This window comes from Aquarana catesbeiana, linkage group LG05 (assembly GCF_042186555.1).
Source record: "Aquarana catesbeiana isolate 2022-GZ linkage group LG05, ASM4218655v1, whole genome shotgun sequence".
NCBI classification, from domain to species: Eukaryota; Metazoa; Chordata; class Amphibia; order Anura; family Ranidae; genus Aquarana; species Aquarana catesbeiana.
The window spans coordinates 251695720-251722358 of record NC_133328.1 but is presented as its reverse complement, the minus strand read 5'-3'; the positions used below and the strand labels follow the sequence as shown (position 1 = coordinate 251722358).

Here is a 26639-nt window from a genome sequence, read left to right as displayed (position 1 = left end):
ATAATTTTAGTCCTGTCGGCTTACAGAAGCAGCCTTTTGAGCCAATACGGAGATATTCCATTGGTTCTCTTGACGGGGGAAAAATAATTTTCTTGATTCCCATATCTTTTGCAAGAAAAGTATCAGAGTTGGCTGCTCCTTCTTGTAAAGAGCCATATTGGTTGTTCATAAGGATGAGGTTGTATTGCAGCCTCATCCTGTATTCCTACCGAAGGTAGTATCGGGTTTTCATTTAAACCAGGATATTGTTCTGCCTTCATTTTTTTCCAGAACCTCGTTTCTGTGGAAGAAAGGTCACTACATTCTCTTGATGTGGTGAGAGTGGTCTATTGAAAGTGACTACTCAGATTCTCAGATTCATAAAACAGATGTTTTGTTTGTGTTTCCAGATGGTCCTAAAAGAGGAGTGGTATCGTCAAAATCTACTATTTCTAAATGGGTTACATAGTTACAAGTGATTGTTCAAACTACTTTTCATATTGAAGCGCACTCCACCAGGGCTGTTAGTACCTCTTGGGCAGTGCATTACCAAGCCATGGCTCAGATCTGCAAGGCCGTAACTTGGTCTTCAAGCCATACATTTACCAGATTCTATCAAGTAGATGTAAAAGGTCATGAGGATATCGCCTTTGGGCGCAGTGTACTGCAGGCTGCAGTATGAGTCCTCTAGTCTTTTGGTGCCCTACAATTGCGCCTCCCTCCCTTCAGTTAGCATTGCTATGGGACATCCCACATAGTAACTACTATGGCTCTGTGTCCCCTGATGTATGAAAAGAAAATAGGATTTTTTAAAACAGCTTACCTGTAAAATCCTTTTCTTTGAAGTACATCAGGGGACACAGAGGTCCCTCCCTTCTTGCTATACACGTGTATTGCCTTGCTACAAAACTGAGGTACTCCCAGTAGTGGGAGGGTTATATAGGGAGTGTACTTATTAATTTAGGGCGTGCCAGTGTCCATCACCTGAAGGTGGCCTATAACCCACATAGTAACTACTATGGCTCTGTGTCCCCTGATGTACTTCAAAGAAAAGGATTTTACAGATAAGCTGTTTTAAAAAATCCTATTATCTGCTCTGTGCAGTGGTTTTGCACAGAGCGGCCCCAAACCTTTTCTTCTCACGCTCTTGGCTCCTCCTCTTATTGGTGTTCCAGAAGCCGCTTCCTATGGGGTTCCACCTGCAGGCTCACAGACACAGAGAGTATGGCTTAGCAGCACTCCCTGCTCTCTGCTTACAAAATTTGATTGACAGTAGCAGTAGCAGAAAGCTGCTTAGAGGGGCACAGTGCTGGGTCAAGAAACGAGTCAGTAGGTATAAGGGGGTGAGGGGGCGATACAAATAAAGGGACATTGTTTTACCCTAATGCAGGGAATGCATTAAAGTGGGAGTCCAGCGACCAATCTTTTTTTTTTTTTTTTTTTTTTTTTTTTTTTAGGTCATTGAGACACTTTGCTAATCCCAAAATAATACTCAGTTTGGGTGTAATATTTCCGCCTCCGTTTTCGTACTGAAGAATAACTTAGAAAATATGATACTGGCTGTTTCCATCTTGCTTGTGGGCATGTGAAGCCCACAAGCATTGATTTCCTGGATGCGGTGAATGCTGTTCATGTCAACAATGTCCAGCCTTTACAATTATCTGTTCACCAGCCATGTAATACATATATGTGGCGGCAGAAAAAGTGGACTTCAACGTGGCTTATCACAGCTTCTTATCAGGAGCCAGCAGGATGGGCTCCTGATCATGTGACCGCTGTCAGACCCAATAAGTACAGTCAAATTGATAATGAAGCCTGTGCAAAGGGGGCTAATGAACTCCAAAAACAGTTTCACTCTAAGTCAGAAGTCCTATTTTATTAATCTGGTTAAAGGGGGCTCAAGACTGGCAGCTCTATACAGTGGGGAAAATAATTATTTGATCCCCTGCAGATTGTTATTTGCCCACTTATAAAAAAATGAAGGGTCTATAATTTTTACCATAGATGTGTTTTAAATGATAGAGACAGGCTATCAACCAAAATCCATAAAAAACATATGGTACAGATGTTATATAGTACATTGAGTTGCAGTTCAGTGAGTAAAATAAGTATTTGATCCCCAAGCAAATATGACTTAGTACTTGGTGGAGAAACCCTTGTTGGCAAGCACAGAGGTAAGACGTTTCTTGTAGTTGGTTACTAGGTTTACACACATCTCAGGAGGGATATTGGTCCACTCATGGCTGTCACTTGACAATCTGAAGTTTAAGCTCCCTCCATAAATTTTCTATAGGATTAAGATCTGGAGACTGGTTAGGCCACTCCATGACCTTAATGTGCTGCTTCTTGAGCCACTCCTGTGTTGCCTTGGCGGTATGTTTTGGGTCATTGTCATGCTGGAAGACCCATCCACGACCCACCTTTAGTGTTCTGGCTGAGGGAAGAAGGTTCCCATTCAAGATTTTACAATTCATGGCCCCATCCATTGACCCCTCAGTGCTTCAAAGACGGCCTGTACCTTTAGCAGAGAAACCGTCCCAAAGCATGATATTTCCACCTCCATGATTCACTGTAGGGATGGTGTTCTTGGGGTCCTAGTCAGCACTTTTCTTTCTCCCAACACGGCGAGTCGAGTTAATGCAAAAGAGCTCAATTTTGGTCTCATCTTAACACGGCACTTCCTCCCAATCCTTCTCTGAATCATTTAAATGTTCATTGACAAACTTCCGGCAGACATGTACATGTGCCTTAAGGAGGGGGGCCTTGCGGGCGTTGCAGGATTTCAATCCATGCCGGCATATTGTGTTACCAATGGTTTCTTTGATGACTGTGGTCTCACCTGTCTTGAGATCATTTACAAGCTTCATTGTAGTTCTGGGCTGATCCCTCACTTTTCTCATGATCATCCTTACCTCATAAGGTCAAAATCTTGCATGGAGCTTCAAACCGAGGGTGATTGATGTCAGGGCCATCTTAAGAGCATTATAGGCCCCCGGGCAATACAGTGCACTGGGGCCCTGTCTACACAATCACGCACAAAAATAAAAATGCAAATGATCAATAAGGCTATATTTCTTGGTACTTCCAACAAAATCAGTGTTTAAACATTAACACAACGTTTGGACAATATAACACAAGTTTGATGGGCACAGTACCAGTGTGTGATGGGCACAGTGGCTGCATTTAATGGGCACAGTGGCTGCATTTAATGGGCACAGTGGCAGCTTTTGATGGGCACAGTGGCTGTGTTTGATGAGCGCAGTGGCTGCGTTTGATGAGCGCAGTGGCTGCGTTTGATGAGCGCAGTGGCTGCGTTTGATGAGCGCAGTGGCTGCGTTTGATGGGCGCAGTGGCTGCGTTTGGGCGCAGTGGCTCCGTTTGATGGACGCAGTGGCTGCGTTTGATGGGCGCAGTGGCTGTGTTTGGGCACAGTGGCAGCTTTGATGGGCATAGTGGCAGCTTTTGAGGGGCACAGACAGTGGCTGTGTTTGATGCACGACTTGAACTTACTTAAGTAAACAGTGTTAGACTTGAGACCGCTGGCCTGGTGCAGTACAGTGTGTCACTCACAGCAGCAAGGCAGCACCAGCTATCAAGGGCCATCTCTCCGCTCCCTCTCCATGCTATCTGAAGAACATGGCGGAGGTGGGCGGAGATTGTTCTCTAGCAGTTGGAGCGGCCACGGTGCGATATGAATGCTGGGGCAGCCGCGGCCTCTGACGTCACTGGTTGCTGGCCGGCGATTTTAGCAAGTGAGCAACCAGTGCAGTTAGTCAACTAAAGCAGCAGATTGCAGAGCTGAGGATCGGCCCTGGATGGGGCCCTCCAGACAAGTGGGGCCCCCGGGCAACTGCCCAGCGTGCCCAGTGGAAAAAACAGCCTTGATTGATGTTTTTTGTGTGTTTCTTCCATTTGCGAATAATCCCTCCAACGGTTGTCTCCTTCTCACCAAGCTTCTTTTTGATGGTCTTGTATAGAGGTCGACCAATATATCGGCCGATATTTGGCGTTTTTTACTTAATCGGCATTGGCCGATTGTGCTGATAAAAAAGGCCGATTATAACTTCAGCACAACTTGCAAACGACTTCTGTAATAGAAGTCAATGCAAATTGCCTGACGTTTTCTGTGGAGCGACTTCTCTCCTCTCTGGGCAGCCTGCCAAGTCTGATAAAAGAACCTGAAGAGATACAATGTTTCTTCTTATCAATGAGCTGAACTACATGTGTAGGAGTTCTCAGTTTAACCATTTAAAGGCTAAATCTTTTCTCACACTTGTTGCTTACGCTTACAAGTAAAAATCCTGTATTTTCTGCTAGAAAATCACTTAGAACCCCCAAACAAACATTATATATATATATATATATATATATATATATTTATATTTAGCAGAGACCCAAGGGAATAAAATAGCGGTTGTTGCAATATTTTATGTCACTGGTATTTGCATAGCACTCTTTCAAACGCAATTTTTTTTTTAAAAATACACCAATGAATTTAAAAAAAACTAAGCAGTAAAGTTAGCCATATTTTTTTTCGTCCAAAAGTTTTGATTACCTGTTTTTGTGTATTTAATATTTAAGATATAGTTTTTTTTTTAATCTAAATTATACATACAAGTGAACTGATTGGAGGTTTGTTTTGTTCAATAAATGTTTAAATGTAAAAAATTTTCTGTATCACTTATTACTTAAGGTTGCACCAACACTGGAGCGGGCAGGCGTTGACGGTAAAACGCTGCTAGTTTTAGCGGCGCTTTACCGTCATTTTAGCGGCACTATTCGGCTGCTAGCGGGGCGCTTATAACCCAGCTAGCGGCCGAGGAAGGGGTTAAATGCGCCCCTGAAGCGCCGCTGCCAAAACACTTTAGAGGCGCTTCGGCAGCGGTCCGCATTCATTTCAATGGGCAGGATTGGTGGAGGAGCGGTATATACCGCTCCAAAGATGCTGCTTGCAGGACTTTTTTTTAACATCCTGCCAGCGCATCGCCTCAGTGTGAAAGCACTCGGGCTTTCACACTGAGACTGCAGGGAAGCCGCTTTGCAAGCACTTTACAGGCGCTATTTTTAGCCCAAAAGCTCCTGAAAAACGCCCCAGTGTGAAAAGGGTCTAACTGTTAGATTTTATGAGATGAAGGGAAAAAAAAAAGAAAAAAAAAAAATCGGCCTAATATATCATCCCAAAAAAATCAATATCACATATCGGCCATCAGCCACCGCGATTTCTAAATATCGGCATCGGCCAGAGAAAAACCCATATCGGTCGACCTCTAGTCTTGTAGCCCATTCCAGCCTTGTGTAGGTCTACAATTTTGTCCCTGACGTCCTTTGACAGCTCTCCCAGGATGTTGATGTGTGAATAGAACAAAGGGATTCTGTGGACAGGTGTCTTTTATACACATAATGAGTTGTCGTTAAAGGCTAAGTTCACTTTTTTTTTTCTAAATTTTAGCTCCCCTATGTACCAATATAGCATTAATATACTTCTTTTGCAGAAATAGCAATGATTTCCATTTATTCTACACACCCACCTCGCTGTCCTCATAGCTGATAAAACATTATTCTTCATTACTTCTGCCTTACTTCCTGGACAGACTATAGGAAGACACAGGAAGAAGTTGACCAGCTGACCTCATTAGCACACACCCTGCATTGTCTACCCTCCTACCTACCACCGATTTCCAGGTGCATGTTTTTAAATGGAATGCAATCAACAGGTGATCACTGTTCTCAAATACACAGGCATCAATTTTTATTTTCTACCTTAATGAGGGAGTCCCATGAAAAAATACTGCAGCTGCTGACTTTTAAAATAAGGACACTCATCTGTCCCAGGGTCCAGCGATGTCGGCACCCGAGACCGAATCGTCCCTCGGTCCTCGGGTGCTGCCGCTGCCATTCTCTGTAAGGGAATCGGGAAGTGAAGCGCTGTGGCTTCACTTCCCGGTTCCCTAATGCGCATGCGCGAGTCGCGCTGCTCTTCCTAACTGGTCCCCGCTGTCTCTGGGACCCGTGTGTGTCCCAGCAGACAGCGCGGTGGGGACGGGAAGAGGCATAGACTCCCATAGGAGTCTATGCCGGAAGTGGGTGCAAATACCTGTCTTAGATAGGTATCTGCAACCCCCCTGAAAGGTGCCAAATGTGACAACGGAGGGGGAGAGGGTTCCGAAAAACGGAGGCTCAATTTTTGTGTGAACCTCCGCTTTAACTGTCATCTTGAATGGATTGTTCATTTGGAGTGTGCTGAGCGATCAGATAACAGCCTATGTGTATAGAGATGTAGTGTTTAAAACAGGAGAAGTATGTCCTGGGTTCTGTAAAGCTCACTATACAATTTGTACAATCTCCTTTAGAACTGCCGTCAACTATGTAATAGATGTGTGCTAATAAGGTCAGCTGGTCAACTCCTTCCTGTGTCATGACCTACAGTATAGTCTGACCAGGATGTAAGGCAGAAGTAATTAGATGTTTTTTGTTTTTTTTTTATCAGCTATGAGGACAGTGAAGTGAGTTTGTAGAATAAATGGTTTTGTTATTTCTGCAAAATAAGTACATTAATGTATATTGGTACATAGAGCAGAAATATAGAAAAAAAAAAAGGGTGAACAAAGGTGAATTTAGCCTTTAAATTGACATACTATAGCCAGTCTGTGGGAGCCAGAATTATTGTTGGTTGGTAGAGGATCAAATACTTATTTTACTCAATGAACTGAAACTCAATTTATAACATTTGTATCATGTGTTTTTTCTGGATTTTTGATTGATAATCTGTCTCTATCATTTAAAATACACCAATGATTAAAATCATAGGCCCTTCGTTTCTTTGTAAGTGGGTAAATTTACAAAATCTGCAGGGGAACAAATTATTTTCCCCACTGTACATTGTATATAAACAAAAATACATATGTGGAAACTGTTGTAGCGGTCACTAAGCATTGCTGCTAATTTCTTTTTTTTTTTATTACATCTAAATCTTATTTTATATTTCCAGGATTTGATGAGAACATTGAATCTCAGGGAGAGTTGATTTTACAAGAATCCTTCCAAGTGTGGGATCCTAAAACCTTAATACGGAAAGGCCGTGAAAGACATTTGTTTCTTTTTGAAATGTCTCTTGTCTTCAGTAAAGAAGTGAAAGATTCCAGTGGAAGAAGCAAATATATTTACAAGATGAAATTATATGTAAGTACCAGTTATACTTTGTTATACAGACACACTCAAGGACTCTTAAGAAAAGTTATAACATAAATGATCTTTTCCTTGCTCCCCTTGTATGCTCAATGTACTGAAGGGGATGCATTATTTTTTTTAAACATTCCGTGGCCTTTCCTCTCTGACATTAAAAAAAAAGTACATGTCTTGGTTCCCAGACACAGACAAAAAAAATGAAAGCAGAAATTCATATTTCTTGTTTATTGAGGAAAAAATAAAAGGCATTAATTGTCAGATTATACTGCTACCTACAGGAAAATTGGACATTGACAAACAAAAGTAATAGGCCATCTCAGGATAAACCATTCCTACCACCAGCATGGTTAGTGTTCTAGGAAGATGATCACATTTTTGTCAGCCCTGCCTGTATTCTTCCCTACATCGCTGCTGGAGCTGGTGTGTACAAATGCAGCTCTCCAGAACGGCCTATCTTCAGCTTGGCTGAACTTGCTTGGAAGTTACCTACCGGCACTGGGTTTCACATAAGACACCTTTCAGAAACCGTTCTGGTAACAAGTTAGCTGTGACATGCTTTCCAGGTCCAGATCTGTTGGCATTGCCCTGAAGACTTGCTCTGTGAGTTGGCCAGTCAGCCTGTGCACCAGGAGCTTTTTTTATTGTTCAGATCTCTGGTGCCTTTAAATTTACCACCGACCATCGTTTTTTTTTTTCCGGGTAAGGAGTTAACGCTGAGCAAATGAGTATGGACGTCATCTGCTGGGTTGAGTTTCATGTGTATGGCCCATGCTCTCTTCCCCGCCTTTTAGCACCAAGGAAGCATGTCCCCACTGCAGCTCCCACTTTGCAAAGAGCCATGTGGAACTCAGATCTTTGTTCCATTTCTGTTGTCTGTGTACAGTGATTGTGGTCACCTCAAGCCATTTGACCTTTACTGTCTGGGTTTATGAGTACCTGGGACCTTGCCTGGTACCATGAGCTTAGTTGCTTTACCACCAGTCAATCACATCATATTACATGGCAGTGTGTTCCAGGTATGTTTACTCTACGTTGGCCCCTTGATTGCAGTGATTATTTCTGACTCTGATTCTGGGTCATCTCTGTTAATCCCTGAAGAGACTATCCTGCAAAAATAACAGACTATTATCGACCCAGATTTAAGAGACACCGTTTCACTTCCTATTGATACTGTAATGCTGTAATCACTGTGTCTCTGCAGTACTAGAACCTATGGTTTCCTCTCTCTCTCTCAGGTCTCAAGTTGCCAAAGATTTGTAGGTCCAGGATGGCGCCACCCTCCAGTTTTGCCAACCTACCAGATTGAAATTTACTGACATGACACCCAAAATTTACTGGCACAGCCAAGTTTTTACTGGCAGTTCCAAAAGTTACAGAATTGCAGTTTTAAGTACAAATTCCAGTATTTAGGCTACAAATAAGTACAATATGCAATTAGCAATGTGATTTAAGGTAGATATTAAGGCAAAAAGCATATTAATAATTTTATTTTCGATTTAGTAAGTAAGTAGCTCAGGGACAGGACTCAGGAGGGCAGGAAATTAGAATGGGTGATGCACACATGAAATTGACTCTCACAGTGATACTGACAACACTGTGCTGCAGCACAGATCACTGTCACGACACGTCCCCTCCTAAGTCAGAATGACAGTCTCTCTCCATGCCAGATGGTAACTTCAGTCCCCTCCAGTCCAAGCAGGCACTGACAGTCCTGCTCCTGGCTTGCCTTAATCCCGTCCTGCAGACCTGCACACGAGGCTCCGGGCGCACTCCGCTCCCTTGCACCATGACTTCACACGACATGCTTAGACACTGTCTCCACCAGACCCGCCCCCTGAACACACTTTAGCAGGCACTTGGATGGTCTCGGACAGCTCTAGGCCCGAGCTGCGCATGTGCAGTTCTGAGCCGAGCGCCACAGCCATATTTTTTACTGGCAACCTTTTCCTCTTACTGGCATTTACTGGCAGGAGAAAAGTACCCATTTTTTACTGGCTGCCAGTAAAAATACTGACGGTTGGCAACGCTGCCACCCTCTCCTAGATTCTCTCCAGTCTCCTTATCTCAGACCTTTCCTCCAATGTTGTAGATCAAGTTTTTATGCAGACTAATCTGAATACCCCTGAGAAAGAGGGTAGTGCCTGCATGCTGTTGGGAGTGTATGAAGCTTAAACCTCAGCTTATCAGGGTTGTAGTCCTAATGATTAGGAAATAAACCTCCCATTACTTGCCTACCCTTGCTGGGGTATATTACATATACTTTACATATACTTTGCGAGATTGCATCTTGGTTTCCCTGAGTGGCATGAGGAACCACTGTTAGAACCTGTTGTGTTTTATTTGAGCCAAGATGTCTCGTGTTTCTTCCCTGATAAGGTATTTGTCTCTGTGGCTTATACACAGGGAGATCCTTGTTTGATTTTCGTATCTGGTGTTTTGAGGCTTAGGCCCTTCCTACTTAGATTGGCTGATCTTCCTTCTACCTGGTCTTCATCCTTAGTTTCCTCTGTTCAGTACCAGGTTTCACAAGGAAGCTCTCTCACTCTCTCCCTGTTGACCATATTCAGGTTAGAAGTCTTTTCTCTGTAGAGAAATTGTCATTCTTCACTTCTGGTTGGATCAGGTTGACCAGCTTCACGCTTATGGTCTATGGTTTGGTGCTTTCTCCATATTGAGTCTCTCACTGACTGACTTTTTTTCTTGGTTCTTGGCCATGGGGCTCAGTCTCCATCTTCTCCTTTTGTTGTCCAGTTCCCCTAACCAGGTAGGGAGTTCTTCCTTATCTGGTGTCCATTTTGGACGTTTGGTTCTTCAGGTCAATATTGAGTTACAGGCAGTGCCAAATCCTGATTCAAATTGGGCCTCTTAGCGGCTGTTTGCCCCGTAGTTGGACAGTTTTTGGATGTTCTGATAGTTAATGACTTCCTCTATCCCTCAGTAGGATTTTCCTGATCATACAGTACAGGATACAAGCTAAATTATTATGACTGTTAGATGAAGCTACCTATAGGTCGTAGGACACGGGGGAGGAGTAGGCTGCAGAGACATTCCTCTATATAACCCCTCCCAACTTAACTTTGTTTTTTTGCTATTGTCCTTAGGTGATTAACATCTTCTCTCTACTGAGAGAAGCTTACTGTCTTTTGTTAAGGTTTTTTGCCTCTCACACTATGATTAATCTGAATACCCCCGAGGAACAGGATAGTGCCCTACCTGGTGAGTCAGTTGCCTGTGGAAAGGGTAGTTTTTGCTTCCCATTTCCTGGAAGATCATCACATCATAGAACTTTTATCTCCCAATCTACATTCTTAAGTCCCAGAACAGGTGCTTCCTCTAACTTTGATAACCCTCTGAATAGTTTTCCTTTTATGGATACCATATGACATTGTCATGGTGTGACATGCCTCTACCATCAATGAGGAACAGGAGGTCTTGCTGTGTCAAGAATGGTAGTGTGAGCCCTGTCTTTGATGCATCCTTGAGTGGCACTTCAGAAGGCCAGTTTTGAGCAAATGGCTTCTTCTGGGTATGGAGGAGTGATCTAGACACCCATGTGCTGCAAAAGGAAAATGTTGGATGGAGGCTTCATGCTATCCTGGGCCATCTCCATGCTGAACAGGCTAGGTTCCTACTGCACTGCCTTAGGTGATTGACCTTTTTTCTCTGCTAAAAGAAGCTTATTGGTTTGTTTTTTTGCCTCACACTCTGGGTGATTTCTTCCAAGATAATTCCTTTGAAAATGTTTCCTCATCTCAGCTGCACCACACCACTGAGGATTTTTAGGCAGCTGCTTGTTTAGTAGACAGCTCATCAGATCCCCAGGGGGACTGGACCCAGTCCCTGCCTAGTGGAAGAAATGAGGCAAACCTATAATGTTGCTTTGCACTGAATCCCCCTGTGGGTACTCCCCTTGGCATGTAGTGCAGTGTGTGTAGTTAAACGCATTGTTCTATACAGGTCCAGAGCCATTGTCCGCCTGGTGTGGGACCCAGATTCTGAGGAAGAACCTGATGAGGATATGCCGACTGTGGCCAGTGAAGCCAAAATGGGGTTAAGTCTCTGCACATTTCGGGTGTGCAGATACTGCTGTTTACCCTTATGGTGACAGACATTTCAGGTTGAAAGCAAGGAAAGAAACACAGGCATAAGAGCCACCATAGTGTAGTAATATCCAACAATTTATCTAAAAGCAAAGTTGCACTTAGAAGAGCAATTAGATGTCCGGCAGTGTAGCAAGCAAGGTGACATCGGGACTCAGCAACCTGGGATGCAGGGCCAGCAGCAGCTTTCACAGCCTGGAATGTGATGGAGGGCGCACAGTGTAAAGTCCCGGACTTGTATGCCCAACAGGAAAGCAGCTGCGATGACATGGACTGCCTTTGTGTGACGGCACTCTTGGAGCATGCGCAGAAGGGGATATGTTTTCGAGGCAATCACTCCTATTAATCAACCTGACCGCTAGGAGCTATCCTCTCATATTTAAGAGAAGGTCAAGCTGGCATTGCCGGATCAGAGCCCCTGGTGGTTGGGGGTGGAAAGACAGCCTGCTCGGGAGTTCCAAGCGTCCACCACATCTCTGACTTGATCGGTTCTCCTAGCAACTGAAGGTGCTAAAACAGCACACTCAGGAATGCTGACAGTTCTCCATTAGGTTACCCGAGTTTGTACCAAGCGGTTATAGTAAACACCCACCTTTTGGCATATAAAAGTTTTATACAGTAAAACACAACGTACACATATGAAAGTAAATTGCTTGTGACATGTAAAACCATAATGCTAATACCTTTTTATGCATATAGCAAAAAAGGGGGGTGGGGGAGAATTTTTTCAATTTGGTACCTCAAAATGTAATTAGAGAAATAAATAATTAAAACCAAATAAGAAGGAAATAAAACATTTTTGTCATGCAAAGTTTTTAAACACGCAAAGGCCTTTATAGCGTTATATGTATATATGAATGTAGGGAATTGTGCTGAAGAGAAAATTGTACTTAAAAGGAAAGTATCTGAGGAGGAGGGGTTTCCCTTGTCTGTACCTCTAATTCCTCAAGAGGCAATCAGGGGACAAAGTGTCCAATTTGAATATCCAAAAGGTTTCCCTGGCACACAGAGCCTGAAAGCAATTATCTTCAGGTAAGCCAGCTGATATAGATTCAATGACGCATAACTTGTGACAACTCAGATCTTTGTTGTGCCGAGACAGTGGCTGTATATTCTGTATTTGGGATTGCCGTTTTTAGCACTACTTTTGTGCTCACCATACCTAGAGCGGAGGGGGTCTTATAGTCTGCCCTACATATTGGAAGCCACAGGAGCATGGTGAGCATAGAAGTGTTGCTGCAGAGATTGCGAGTAGGGGAATTTTTTTTTCACACAGATGGCGGACTTTAAAGTGGTATTAAACCTTTTACCAAATATATAATATATTGCAACTTACCAATCATTAGATGTAGTGTCTGTTTCTTTTTTTTTACCTGTGATTTGCTTTTTTCTCTCTTAGGCTTTTTTTCTCCTGGTGATCTGGCCAATAATACACCATCTGTATTATACAGACACCACTCTGAATGAATAGGGGCAGATTTGGACAGCAGCATTGTCAGTCTGGGAGGGAGGGGAAGATGTTAAATGTCCTGAAAAGATTTAACCACTTAATCCCCGGAAGATATGGCTACTCAATGACCAGGCCATTTTTTGCAATACGGCACTGCATCGCTTTAAATTACAATTGCGCGGTCGTGCAACGTTGTACCCAAACAAATTTGACGTCCTTTTTTTCCCACAAATAGATCTTTCTTTTGGTGGCATTTGATCATCTCTGCGGTTTTTATTTTTTGTGCTATAAACAAAAAGAGCGACAATTTAAAAAAAAAAACACTATTTCTTTATCGTACATCACGGGAAACAGAGCTATAGTATTAACTACAGTGGGGACGGAAAGTATTCAGACCCCCTTAAATTTTTCACCATTTATTATATTGCAGTCATTTGCTAAAATCATTTAAGTTAATTTTTTTCCTCATTAATGTATACACAGCACCCCATGTTGACAGAAAAACACAGAATTGTTGACATTTTTGCAGATTTATTAAAAAAGAAAAACTGAAATATCACATGGCCCCAAGTATTCAGACCCTTTGCTCAGTATTTAGTAGAAGCGCTCTTTTGATCTAATACAGCCATGAGTCTTTTTGGGAAAAATGCAACAAGTTTTTCACACCTGGATTTGGGGATCCTCTGCCATTCAACCTTGCAGATCTTCTCCAGTTCTGTCAGGTTGGATGGTAAACGTTGGTGGACAGCCATTTTTAGGTCTCTCCAGAGATGCTCAACTGGGTTTAAGTCAGGGCTCTGGCTGGGCCATTCAAGAACAGTCACGGAGTTGTTGTGAAGCCACTCATTCGTTATTTTAGCTGTGTGCTTAGGGTCATTGTCTTGTTGGAAGGTAAACCTTCTGCCCAGTCTGAGGTCCTGAGCACTCTGGAGAAGGTTTTCGTCCAGGATATCCCTGTACTTGGTCGCATTCATCTCTCCCTCGATTGCAACCAGTCGTCCTCTCCCTGCAGCTGAAAAACACCCTCAAAGCATGATGCTGCCACCACCATGCTTCACTGTTGGGACTGTATTGGACAGGTGATGAGCAGTGCCTAGTTTTCTCCACACATACCGCTTAGAATTAAGGCCAAAAAGTTCTATCTTGGTCTCATCAGACCAGAGAATCTTATTTGGCATTCTTCAGGTGTTTTTTTAGCAAACTCCATGAGGGCTTTCATGTGTCTTGCACTGAGGAGAGGCTTCCGTCGGGCCACTCTGCCATAAAGCCCCGACTGGTGGAGGGCTGCAGTGATGGTTGACTTTCTACAACTTTCTCCCATCTCCCGACTGCATCTCTGGAGCTCAGCCACAGTGATCTTTGGGTTCTACTTTACCTCTCTCACCAAGGCTCTTCTCCCCCGATAGCTCAGTTTGGCTGGATGGCCAGCTCTAGGAAGGGTTCTGGTCGTCCTAAACATCTTCCATTTAAGGATTATGGAGGCCACTGTGCTCTTAAGAACCTTAAGTGCAGCAGAAATTTTTTTGTAACCTTGGCCAGATCTGTGCCTTGCCACAATTCTGTCTCTGGGCTCTTCAGGCGTTTTTTTTTTGACCTTGTGATTCTCATTTGCTCTGACTTGCACTGTGAGCTCTAAGGTCTTATATAGACAGGTGTGTGGCTTTCCTAATCAAGTCCAATCAGTATAATCAAACACAGCTGGACTCAAATGAAGGTGTAGAACCATCTCAAGGATGATCAGAAGAAATGGACAGCACCTGAGTTAAATATATGAGTGTCACAGCAAAGGGTCTGAATACTTAGGACCATGTGATATTTCAGTTTTTCTTTTTTAATAAATCTGCAAAAATGTAAACAATTCTGTGTTTTTCTGTCAACATGTGGTGCTGTGTGTACATTAATGAGGGAAAAAAATTAACTTAAATGATTTTAGCAAATGGCTGCAATATAACAGAGTGAAAAATTTAAGGGGGTCTGAATACTTTCTGTCCCCACTGTATATGGGTATATAGGCACCTTCAGGTGATGGACACTGGCACACCCAAGACAGGAAGTTCACTCCCTATATAACCCCTCCTCCTACCAGGAGTACCTCCGTTTTATTGCCAGTGTCTAAGGTGTTGGCCACGAGTGAAGATGTGCTCTGAAGAGCTCCGCTGGAGGGATCCTTACTGGATTTAAATAGCCTCCACAGACCGGATCCATCCAAAGTGCCACTGTGGATGGTATCCGGGCCTCGTATAAGAACGAGGTTTTGCCTGTAACGCCTTTCCTTGCAGGGCTGGGCCCCGGGACCCAGTGCTTTGGTCATGCTCACATTACCTAAAGTTTTTCCTGGTGGGGTGCTGTACAGGTCCAAGGGAGTGGAACCCAGATAAAAAGGGACCCGGTGCTTGAAGGTTTGCTAAACGTAGCCTGCCGTGATGGGTTAAGTTTGGATCTGTCTGTCATCAGCAGTATCCTGCAGCGAGGATAAGATAAGGGAAGAAGCCTAGGAACTGTGAAAGGAACTTACTTGAGTAAAATGTTGTCATGCCTTAAGTCTCCACTAGAGAGAGTAAATGCACATACCTTAGTTTGTTGTCTCTCACTTCAACTCAGTGTCACAGCATGTGTGTGGGCTTAGCAGCAGCTTGTCTCAGTGGGGATTCCTAATGCAGGAAAGAGATTTGCCAAATTGCGCTTCTCCCCTCTGGAGGGACTAAGGGGTTGGGTAGTAAAACAATGGTTTATGCTGCCCCTGCAACCCCCCCCGGGGGGGGGGAGGGGGGCAGGGGGCTTCCGTTGCTCTGTTTGTTTCCTCACTCTGCGCAAGTAGTACCATTATGCCCTGCCTCTCCTCCCCTCCCCTCTTGCTGGATCTGCCAAGTGACAGACCCGAATGCCGCCCGCGTGGGGACTATCTGAATTTTAAAACAGGAGGGGGGACGAGTGACGTACGGAGGTGGCGGGGCCTGGGCACGGCGCTGTGTGCGGGACGTAGCATCCACCATGGCACACGGCGCAGAATCTCCTCCCCTGGATAGCTGGAGAGCACGCTGGCTAATCACACAGGACACAGGAGCGGTGGGGCACATAAGGGCTGCATACAGGCATTCCTAATAGAGGAAAAACATTTTACCCAGCGCTAGGCTGAACTTTTATTAGCAACATTTCTTTTGCTAGATTATTGTTCAGCAAACAGTGCATTTAAATAGTGCCTCTGCTTTTGTGCTTAGGACTATGCCTCCCAAAAAGGCCAGTGCAAACACTTCAAAAAAGGTACCAAAAACATCATCCCCAGGCGCTGAGGACTCCAGTCATGCCTCCATATTGTCATCTTCTCCTGAAAAACCAGAAGTGGCTAGCCAGGGTGAGCCATTGGAACCAGTAGGTGTTGCAGCTGTTTTTTACATCTCAACCCCTGTATACGTGACTGAAGATGCCTTTTTCCTCCGCTCTATTGGGGCTAAAGGAAATGGTAGATCTCCTTCCCCCACCGCAGACCCTTTATCAAGGGAGCAGTGGGTGGAGGATGAGGTATTACCCCCAGGGGATCAGGAGGAAAGACAATCCCATGACTCCTCTTTGAAGGAATCAGTGGTGGATAAACCCTTTTCAGCCTCGCAATCTGAAAAATTGCTGGTACAGTCTTAAGAAAATGGTTTGTTCTGCTTTCAAGCTGCCCCTAACTGAGTCAGCCGAAAGTTCTGTTTCTTCCTTGGGTTCCTTAATACCTCTGCAGACTTTGCATGCTTTTCCCATCCATGCATTACTAGAACAGCTTATTGATGCTGAATGAGATCATCCAGATAAGCATTTTCTCCCTCCAAAAAGATTTTCAGTACTTTACCCCATGGAGGAGAAATTCACCAAAAAATGGAATGTACTAGCAGTTGACGCTGCTATATCCAGTGTGAATAAGAGTCTAACTTGTCCAGTAGACCATGCTCATATGCTTAAAAATCCAACAGATAAAAGTTTGGAATTCCTGTTAAAATCCTCTTTTTCTTTGGCAGGTGCAGTTACTCAGCCTGCAGTCGCTGCAATAGGCATCTGTCAATCCCTGAAAGACGTTTAGACAGGCCCTTAAGAAGGTTCCTGTACAAAAGGCCCGGGACCTGGCCGAACTGCCAAAAGCATTATGCTTTGCTATTGACGCCATTAAAGATTCTATTCACCAGGCGTCTCGCCTTGCGCTTGTGCTAGTGCACATGCGTAGGATCCTGTGGTTGAAAAATTGGTCAGCTGAAGCACCATGCGAAAGGCTTCTGACTGGTTTTCCTTTTCTTGGGGATCAGCTATTTGGGGATGATTTGGACAAATACATCCAAAAGATTTCAAGTGTTAAAAGTACTCTTTTGCCAGTCAAAGGAAGGAATAAACGCCTTTCTTTTATGCGGGCTCTTTTTCCAGCGCCAGGGGCATCTGCTTCTAGGCGGTCGCGACGGCCTCCACCGTCAGAGTCTAGAGGAAAGCCTCAGGGTCAGACCCAGGCACAAAAGAAGTCCAGGGGGCGGAAACTTGCAAAGCAGAATTCTAAATCCTCATTATGAAGGGACGCCCCGCTCGCCAGGGTGATGAGAAGACTTCTGCAGTTCTCAGAAGTCTGGCAGGAGGAAATTCAGGACAGATGGGTCATCTCCACGATAGCTCTAGGGTACAAACTGGAGTTTCGGGAGTTTCCACCCCCTCGTTTTCGGAGGTTAAACATTCCCAAAGATCCAGGGAAAAGGCAGTCTCTGTTTCGGGCATTATACCGATTACTGGCTCAGGGGGTGATCATGCAAATCCCCACGGAGCAGCAAGGTTTGGGGTTCTATTCAAACCTCTTCACGGTACCAAAACCGAATGGAGATGTCAGACCCATTCTAGATCTAAAAGATCTAAATCAATTCCTGAAGGTCCTCTCTTTTCACATTGAGTCAATCAGGTCAGTGGTGTATATCCTACAAGGAGGAGAACTTCTGGCGTCTATTGACATCAGGGATGCATATCTGCATGTTCCTATATTTCCCGCTCACCAGAGGTTTCTGCAGTTCGAGGTAGAACAGCATCATTTTCAGTTTGTAGCCTTGCCCTTCGGGCTTGCTACAGCACCCCGGGTATTTACAAAGGTTCTGGCTCCACCTCTAGCCAGGCTAAGGGCACAGGGCATAACAATCCTGGCATAATTTGGCTATCTATTGCTAATAGACCAGTCGGTGGCCCGTTTGGAGCAAAGCGTGCGCATTATAACCAAATACCTGAAAAATCTAGGTTGGATTCTCAACCTTGAGAAGTCTTCCTTAAAACCACTAAAAAGGCTGGAGTACTTGGGTCTGATCATAGACAACGCCATAAGAGAACTGGTGCAGATGGTCAGGTCGAAAAGAGATCCCTCCATTCGCCTTTGCATGAGGTTGTTAGGAAAGATGGTGGCTTCATTCAAAGTGGTTCCTTATGCCCAGTTCCATTTGAAACTGTTGCAAAACAGTATCCTGTCTGCTTGGAACAAAATGGTTCAAGCTCTATATTTGCCAATGCAGCTGTCCCCAAGGATGTCCCAGAGCCTCAGGTTATGGTTGGTAACCCAGAATCTGCTGAATGGAAAATCCTTCAGACCAGTTAACTGGAAGGTGGTAACGACAGATGCCAGCCTTTCTGGTTTGGGAGCAGTACTAGAAAAGACGACTGTCCAGGGACAGTGGTCAAGAACCCAAAGAACTTTTCCCATCAACATCCTAGAGATTCGGGCAGCGCGTCTGGCTCTGAAGGCCTGGACATTCAGGTTACAGGGTTGTCCTGTCAGGATCCAATCCGACAATGCCACAGCTGTGGCTTATGTCAATCACCAAGGGGGCACCAAGAGTCTCACAGCACAGAGGGAGGTGAACCATATTCTAACTTGGGCAGAAAGGAATGTTCCCTGCCTATTGACAGTTTTCATTCCGGGAGTAGAGAATTGACAGGCGGACTACTTGAGCCGCCAGCAGTTGCTCCCGTGGGAATGGTCCCTTCACCTCAACATTTTTCTGGCTGTTTGCCAAAAATGGGGGACTCCAGACATAGATCTTCTGGTGTCCAGGTTCAACATGAAGTTGGTCAACTTTGTGTCCAGGACAAGGGATCCACTCGCATGCGGAGCAGATGCGTTGGTGACCCTGTGGGATCAGTTCTCACTGATTTATGCATTCCCCCTATTCAGTTGCTGTCACAACTTCTTTGCAGGATCAAACTGGAAAGAAAGCCGGTAACTCTTTAGCCCTAGCATGGCCCAGAAGGTCCTGGTATGCAGAAATCGTAAAGATGGAAGTGGGGGATCCATGGTTCCTTCCACTACGTCCGGACCTACTCTCACAGGGGCCGATATTCCATCCTACCTTACAAAGTCTAAATTTAACGGCTTGACTATTGAAACCAATATTCTGAAGAAACATGGGCTATCCAGGTCAGTTATCTCTACCTTGATTAATGCAAGGAAGCCAGCTTCCAGAATCATATATTCTAGAGTCTGGAGGGCTTATGTTTCCTGGTGTGAGTCCAAGGGTTGGCACCCTCAGAAGTATAGCATTGGCAGAATTCTTGCCTTTCTACAATTAGGGATAGAGATGAAGCTGGCCTTAAATACTATTAAGGGCCAAGTCTCGGCATAATCGGTCTTATTTCAAAGACCGCTTGCTTCGCATTCTTTGGTCAGGGTTTTTATGCCAGTTAGATCACCTTTGAACCCTTGGGACTTGAACTTAGTTTTGTCAGTGTTGCAAAAACAGCCCTTTGGACCGATACAGCATACTCCCTTAGTCCTTTGACAAGGAAGTTAGTATTCTTGGTTGCTATATCCTCAGCAGGGAGAGTTTTGGAATTGGCTGCTCTTTCTTGTAAAAGAGCCATATTTGATTGTTAAGGAGGACAGGGTTGTGTTGCATCCTCATCCAAATTTTCTGCCTAAAATGGTCTCAGGTTTTCACCTGAACCAAGATATTGTCTTACCATCATTTTTTTGCCAAAACCATGTTCTAGGGAAGAGAAGTCACTACATTGTCTTGATGTGGTGAGAGCGGTCTATTTAAAGACGACTACTCAGATTCAGAAGACTGATGTCTTGTTTGTGCTGCCTGAAGATCCTAGGAAAGGACAGGCAGCATCGAAATCCACTATTTCTAAGGGATTAGGCGGGTTATAATTCAGGCTTATGGTTTAAAGGGTAAGATTCCGCCTTTTCAATTCAAGGCACACTCTACCAGAGCAGTTAGTGCTTCTTGGGCAGTGCATCACCAGGCCTCCATGGCGCAGATCTGTAAGGCCGCAACTTGGTCTTCAGTACATACATTCACCAGGTTTTATCAGGTGGATGTAAAAAGGCATGAGGATATCGCCTTTGGGCGCAGTGTGCTGCAGGCAGCAGTATAGGTCCTCAAGTCTCTGGGTGCCTTGCGGGTTGTGTCTCTCTCCCCTCAAATAGCATTGCTATGGGACGTCCCATATAGTTAATACTATGGCTCTGTGTCTCGTGATGTACTATAAAGAAAATAGGATTTTTATAACAGCTTACCTGTAAAATCCTTTTCTTGGAGTACATCACGGGACACAGAGGTCCCACCCCTCTTTTGGGATTTGTGTATATTGCTTTGCTACAAAAACTTAGGTACTCCTGGTAGGAGGAGGGGGTTATATAGGGAGTGAACTTCCTGTCTTGGGTGTGCCAGAGTCCATCACCTGAAGGTGCCTAATATACCCATATAGTTAATACTATGGTTTTCTGTCCCAGGACGTACTCTAAGAAAAGGATTTTACAGGTAAGCTGTTATAAAAATCCTATTTTTGTACTTTTTGTTATAATAAATATCCCCAATTTTTTTTTAAAGCGATAATTTTTTCCTCAGTTTAGGCCAATATGTATTCTACATATTTTTGGTAATAAAAATCGCAATAAGTGTATATTGATTTGCACAAAAGCGCCTACACAAAAGGGGATAGATTTATGACATTTTTATTATTTATATATTTTATTTTTACTAGTAATGGTGGCGATCTGTGATTTTTATTGGGACTGCGATATTGCGGCGGACAAATTGGACACTTTTGACATATTTTTGGGACCATTGACAATTATACAGCGATTGTAATGTGGTTTTGCCCAGCCGTGCCATTCTGCCGCAGTAAAACTGCAGTGGCTAGTCGGCAAGCAGTTAGTCGCTTGAAGCTGAACTCCAGTTAATACTTTATAATCAGTTACAGCATACGGTTTCTTTTTTTCCTTTTGGGATAAAGGTTTTACATACACTATAGTACCAAAAGTATTAGGACACCTGCCTTTATACACACACACACACACTTGAACTTTAATGGCATCCCAGTCTTATGCCGCGTACACACGACCGGACTTTCCAGCAGAAAAGGTCAGACGGAACGAACCCGTCGGACATGCCAATCGTGTATGGGCTTCATTTGACCTTTTCTGTATAAAAATCTGACGGACCTTAAAAATAGAACATCAAATCTTTCCGTCGGACTTGAAACCTATTGAAAAAAAGTTTGTCTGTATGCTAGTCCGACGGACCGAAAACGACGCAAAGGCAGCTATTGGCTATTGAACTTCTTTTTCTAGTCCGGTCATACCTCATCACATTTGAAACGATCGGACTTCGGTGGGATCGTGCGTAGGAAAGTCCATTTCGTCGGAACGCCGTCAAAGTCCTTCGGAGTTCAGTCCGACGAGAAGTCCGCTCATGTGTATGCGGCATTAGTCCATTGGGTTCAATTTTGAGTTGGCCCACCCTTTGCAGCTATAACTGCTTCAACTCTTCTGGGAATGCTGTCCACACGGTTTAGGAGTGTGTCTTTGGGAATGTTTGACCATTCTTCCAGAAGCACATTTGTGAGGCCAGGCACTGATGTTGGATGAAAAGGCCTTGCTCACAGTCTGCGCTCTAATTCATCCCAAAGGTATTCTATTGGGTTGAGTTCAGGACTCTGTGCAGGCCAGTCAAGTTCCTCCACCCCAAACTCGCTCATCCATGTTTTTATGGACCTTGCTTTGTGCACTGGTCCAAATCATTTGGTGGAGGGGGTATTATGGTGTGGGGTTGTTTGTTAGGGGTTGGGCTTGGCACCTTCGTTCCAGTGAGGGGGATCTCTTAATGCGTCAGAATACTAATTCATTTTGGACAATTTCATGCTCCCTACTTTGTAGGAACAGTTTGGGTTTGGTCCTTCCTGTTCCAACATGACTGTGCAGGTGACTTTATTCACCCCTTCTTAACTAACCGCCAAGCTACTGATTAATTCACTCATCTCTCACCTTGACTCATACCTCAATGGTTTATCTCTACACAGGCTATCCCTCTACAGTCTATCGTTAATGATGCTGCCAGACTCATTAACCTTACCAACTGTTCAGTGTCTGTCACACTTCTATGCCAATCCTTCCACTACCTTCTGATTGCCCAACAAATAACATTCAGAATACTAACAAGCTATTCTGTGCCCAGCTGGTTCACCAACCTTATCTCAAAATCTCAGCCATACCATGCACTTTCCTCCTCCTCTCAAGATCTCCTGCTTTCTGGCTCCCTCGTCACCACCTCCCATGCCCACATCTAGTAGTTATCTAGATGCTTTCCCATCCTCTGGGGCTCCTGCCCCAGTCTGTACGGCTATCTCCTGCTCTGTTTTTTGGTGATCAATGAAAACTCTTCTTTTCAGTCAAGCCTATGCAGCCTTTAAGCTAACCACTGAATTTTACTTTCTCAAACTAATCCCCACATAGTTAGCTTTTTATATATCGCTTGTCCTTTGGTTTAGATTGTAAGCTCTCAAGAACAGGGCCTACCTAACAGTCCTGTTTGAAGTTGTATTGAACCTTTACGGTCTCCCTTTATTTCGTAAAGCTTTGCACAAACAGTTTAAGCCATATAATTCCTGCATAGTAATATTAACAACAAATGTATTTTTAAAGAGCTTTGTGCTTCTAATAAAGTATATTTAATGCATCTGTTTCTTTTCTGTCAGACCTCTGAATTAGGTGTCACAGAACATGTGGAAGGAGACCCATGTAAATTTGCACTTTGGGTTGGAAGAACGCCAACATCCGATAACAAAATTGTCCTTAAGGTGAGAACAAATGTGAACTGAAAATTTTATTTTTGGCTTTTTTGTATTTTTAATCCTTTATTTTGATTTTCAGCATACACTGTAAACAGACACTGGCATTGCATACACACAAGAAAGGTCATGATACAGAGATAGAAACACATTGTATCAATATCATACAAAAAGGAATGTCCTTCATGAGCTTCTATCTGGGGTTGGGCCAGTTTAACAAGACAGTAGCATCCGCAAACCCCAGAAAGTTGCCCTGGCTAAAGTGGGAGAGTATTAGGGTGGTAACTGACCACCTATTTAAGATCATATCCACAAAAAAGGTGTGGGGTTGCAAGTGTCAAAACTGGTTGATGTTTTTGTAGGGTGCAGGGAATGAGAGTAAAGCTTGGTACAAACTTTGAGAAAATCGGAAAAAAAAATCCGTACGAATTGTTCGATTTTCGTATGGTGTGTACAGAACTTTTGGCATCTGATTCAGACTTTCCAAATGAAAATTTCAGAAAGGACAATTTTTTTTCACATGTGAACAGAACAATTTTCGTTTTTAATGTGTACTGTTTTCGTACGAGAAAAATCAGATACGAAAGACTGCGCATGATCAGAAACAATAAACAAACAAAAAAAAAAAAAAAAGCCTTTGTCGTACAAGAGATGTCATACTTCACTTCCATCCTCCGTTTTGACTTGCTGTGAAACGTCAAGGAAAACCGGGCTATCGTTCGCCTAATTTTCTTATAGTGTGTATCCACATTAAAGCAAATGATTGGGGGGGTGTGACAGGAGGGGGAGCCACGCAAGCAGGACAACCAGTTTTTACTGAGAGCTTCCAAACAAAAGTAAAGTCAACTCACTAAAACCATGTCTCATATTTGTTTTGTGATGATAGATAGGTCCTCCATTTGTCTAATTTCCTCTACTTTGCTTTACTTTGCAGCTCACATGCAAATAAATGGTACAGTAGGATTGTTCAGTTGGGCAGGAATACATAATTTATATATATATAATCAATCAATCCCCCCCCCCCCGAGGGGAGGGGGAGGCGCAGCTTTTTTTAAACATCAAGTGGAGCTTTGTTCTGGTTTGGGAGGTTTAGCAGCAGCGAGCAGCAGTTTAATAACATTTATGTTTTACTTGCCGGTTTAAAGCTTGTTGTGCCATACAATGAAACTGCCAGGAGTGCCAGATGGCAGCGGCAGCCTCCTCCTTCGGGTCTGCACTACAGTCCCGAATGCGAGCCCCGCGCGCGGGCTAAAGTTAATTTGAAAGGAGGAGGGTAGGTCACTGAAAGCGGGCATGGTTTAAGACAGGCGGCGCCGTGTGCAGGACTCAGCGTCCACATGGAGCACACAGCGCGCATACTGGGAAGTAATCAGGCTCACACCTGAAGTCTCTCATATAAAGCTGACGCTCTTATGACAGAATGTCTCTATCAAGAGCAGCTGAAGTGAAGAGGCTATCACACAGGACACAGGGGCGCTGGGTTACGTAAACAGCGTATACAGGCATTTCCAGTACAGGAAATACAATTGTTATTCAGCATCAGAAATTGATCTGTATGGGAACATTATTGCTAGACTATTGCTCAGCAAATAGTATAATTCTAAAGAAAAAAATCTGCGCTAGGTGTGCTAAAAGTAAATAATATATGAATACAAAAACCTGTGAAAAGGTATCCTGCAGCTGGACACTATAACCCTGATAGGGGGCACCGCTGAATATGTATATAAAGAAGTGCAGCGTTGGATATACAACAAAAATTTGTTAAACAAAAGAAACCACAGTGCATACTGATCCACTAATAGTGAAATGCATCATGCATAATGACCATACATAATCAAGATATAATGACAAGCTGGGTAATAAGAAAAAATCTTCACTGTGAAGATAAATACGCGGCTATAGCCACCGCAAACGCCTGTCACATTAAATATTAACATGCTTCATGATTTGAAAAACATAATGTGTCCATAAATGCAGATTATTGTGACTTTTCTATGTGAATGAATCCGTGACTTCCACCGCAATAGACGCCCCTCACCATAGGAAGATTAAAGGCTTACCAGACAGCCCTTAATAATAGGCATGAAGACCTCAACTTTAGGTGTTGTCCTCTCAGTGAATGGGTCTCATCTGGAAATGGTGGATAAATAACAGTCGATCAGGTCAGTAGTTTCTATCCTACAAGGAGGAAAACTTCTGGCGTCTATCAACATCAGGGGTGTATATCTGCATGTCCATATATTTCCCGCTCACCAATGGTTTCTACAGTTCGAAGTAGAACAACAGCATTTCAGTTTGTAACCTTGCCCTTCGGGCCAGCTACAGCACCCCGAATGTTCACAAAAGTACTAGCCCCACCTCTAGCCAGGTTAAGGGCACAGGGCATAAACAGTCTTGGCATACCTAGACGATGTATTGCTAATAGACCAATCTGTGTTAGGAGTAAGGTGTACGCATTACAACCAGTTACCTGGAAAAGTCTGGGTTGCGTTCTCAACCTAGAGAAGTCTACCTGATCATAGATACAGCCCAGAAAAAGGTGTTCTTGCCCAGGCAATAAACTCCATAAGAGAGTTGGTGCGGAGGGTCAGGTCAAAAGTAGATCCCTCCATTCGCCTTTGCATGAGGTTGTTAGGAAAGATGGTGGCTTCATTCGAAGCGGTTCCCTATGCCCAGTTCCATTCAAGACTGTTGCAAAACAGTATTCTATTTGCTTGGTACAAAACGAACCAAGCTTTGGACTTGCTAATGTGGCTGTCCCCAAGGGTGTCCCAAAGCCTCAATTGGTGGTTACTAAAGTATCTGCTAAAAGGTAAATCCTTTAGACCAGTTATCTGGAAAGTGGTAACGACAGAGAAGACAACTGTCCAAGGACAGTGTTCAAGAACTGAAAGAGCCTTGCCCATCAACATCCTAGCGATTGGGGCAGTGCGTCTGGCTCTGAAAGCCTGGACTTCCGGGTTAAGGGATTGTCCTGTCAGGTTCCAATCCGTCGATGCCACAGCTGTTTCCTTTTACAATCACCAAGGGGGCACCAAGAGCCTCTCAGCGCAGAGAGAGGTGAACCATATTCTAACTTGGGCAGAAAGAAATATTCCGTGCCTGTCCGCAGTCTTCATTCTGGGAATAGAGAATTGGCAGGCAGACTACTTAAGCCGCCAGCAGATTATTCCCAGGGGAATGGTTTCTTCACCCCACATATTTTCAGGCTGTTTGTCAAAGATGGGGGACTCCGGACATAGATCTTCTAGCATCCAGTTCAACATAAAGTTATTCAACTTTGTGTCCACAACAAAGGATCCATTCGCATACAGAACAGATGCGTTGGTGATACCGTGGGATCAGTTCTCGCTGATCTATGCAATTGCTGCCTCGACTTCTTTGCAGGATCAAGCTGGAAAGAAAACCGGTAATTCTGGCAGCACCAGCATGGCACAGAAGGTCATGGTATTCAGAAATCGTAAAGATGGCAGTGGAGGATCCATGGTCCCTTCCACTAAGGCCAGACCTGTTCTCACAGGGGCCGATATTCCATGCTACTTTACGAACACTAAATTTAATGGCCTGGCTATTGAAACCCACATTCTGAAGAAATGTGGGCTTTCTGGGTCAGTTATTTTATTTTTACTAGTAATGGCAGCGATCAGTGATTTTTAGCGGAACTGCAACATTGCGGTGGACAGATCAGACACCTACCTGACATTTTTGACACTTTTTTGGGAACCAGTGACATTATTACTGTGATCAGTGCTAAAAATACGCACTGACATTGTACTAATGGCACTGGCAGGGAAGGGGTTAACATCGGGGGGAGGGGGGCGATAAAGGGATTAACTGGTAACTGGGGGGGGGGGCTGCCT

General features: G+C 44.0%; 1 protein-coding gene across 1 annotated transcript in view; it reads left to right on the top strand.

Moving 5' to 3' along the window:
* TRIO (trio Rho guanine nucleotide exchange factor) overlaps positions 1-26639 on the top strand; it is a gene marked incomplete in the record, with an annotated part of 1361655 nt that overhangs the window by 869796 nt on the left and 465220 nt on the right. The window contains 2 exon segments of the mRNA XM_073630705.1: positions 6968-7158; positions 22687-22788. Of these exon segments, the coding sequence (XP_073486806.1) occupies positions 6968-7158; positions 22687-22788 (293 nt within the window).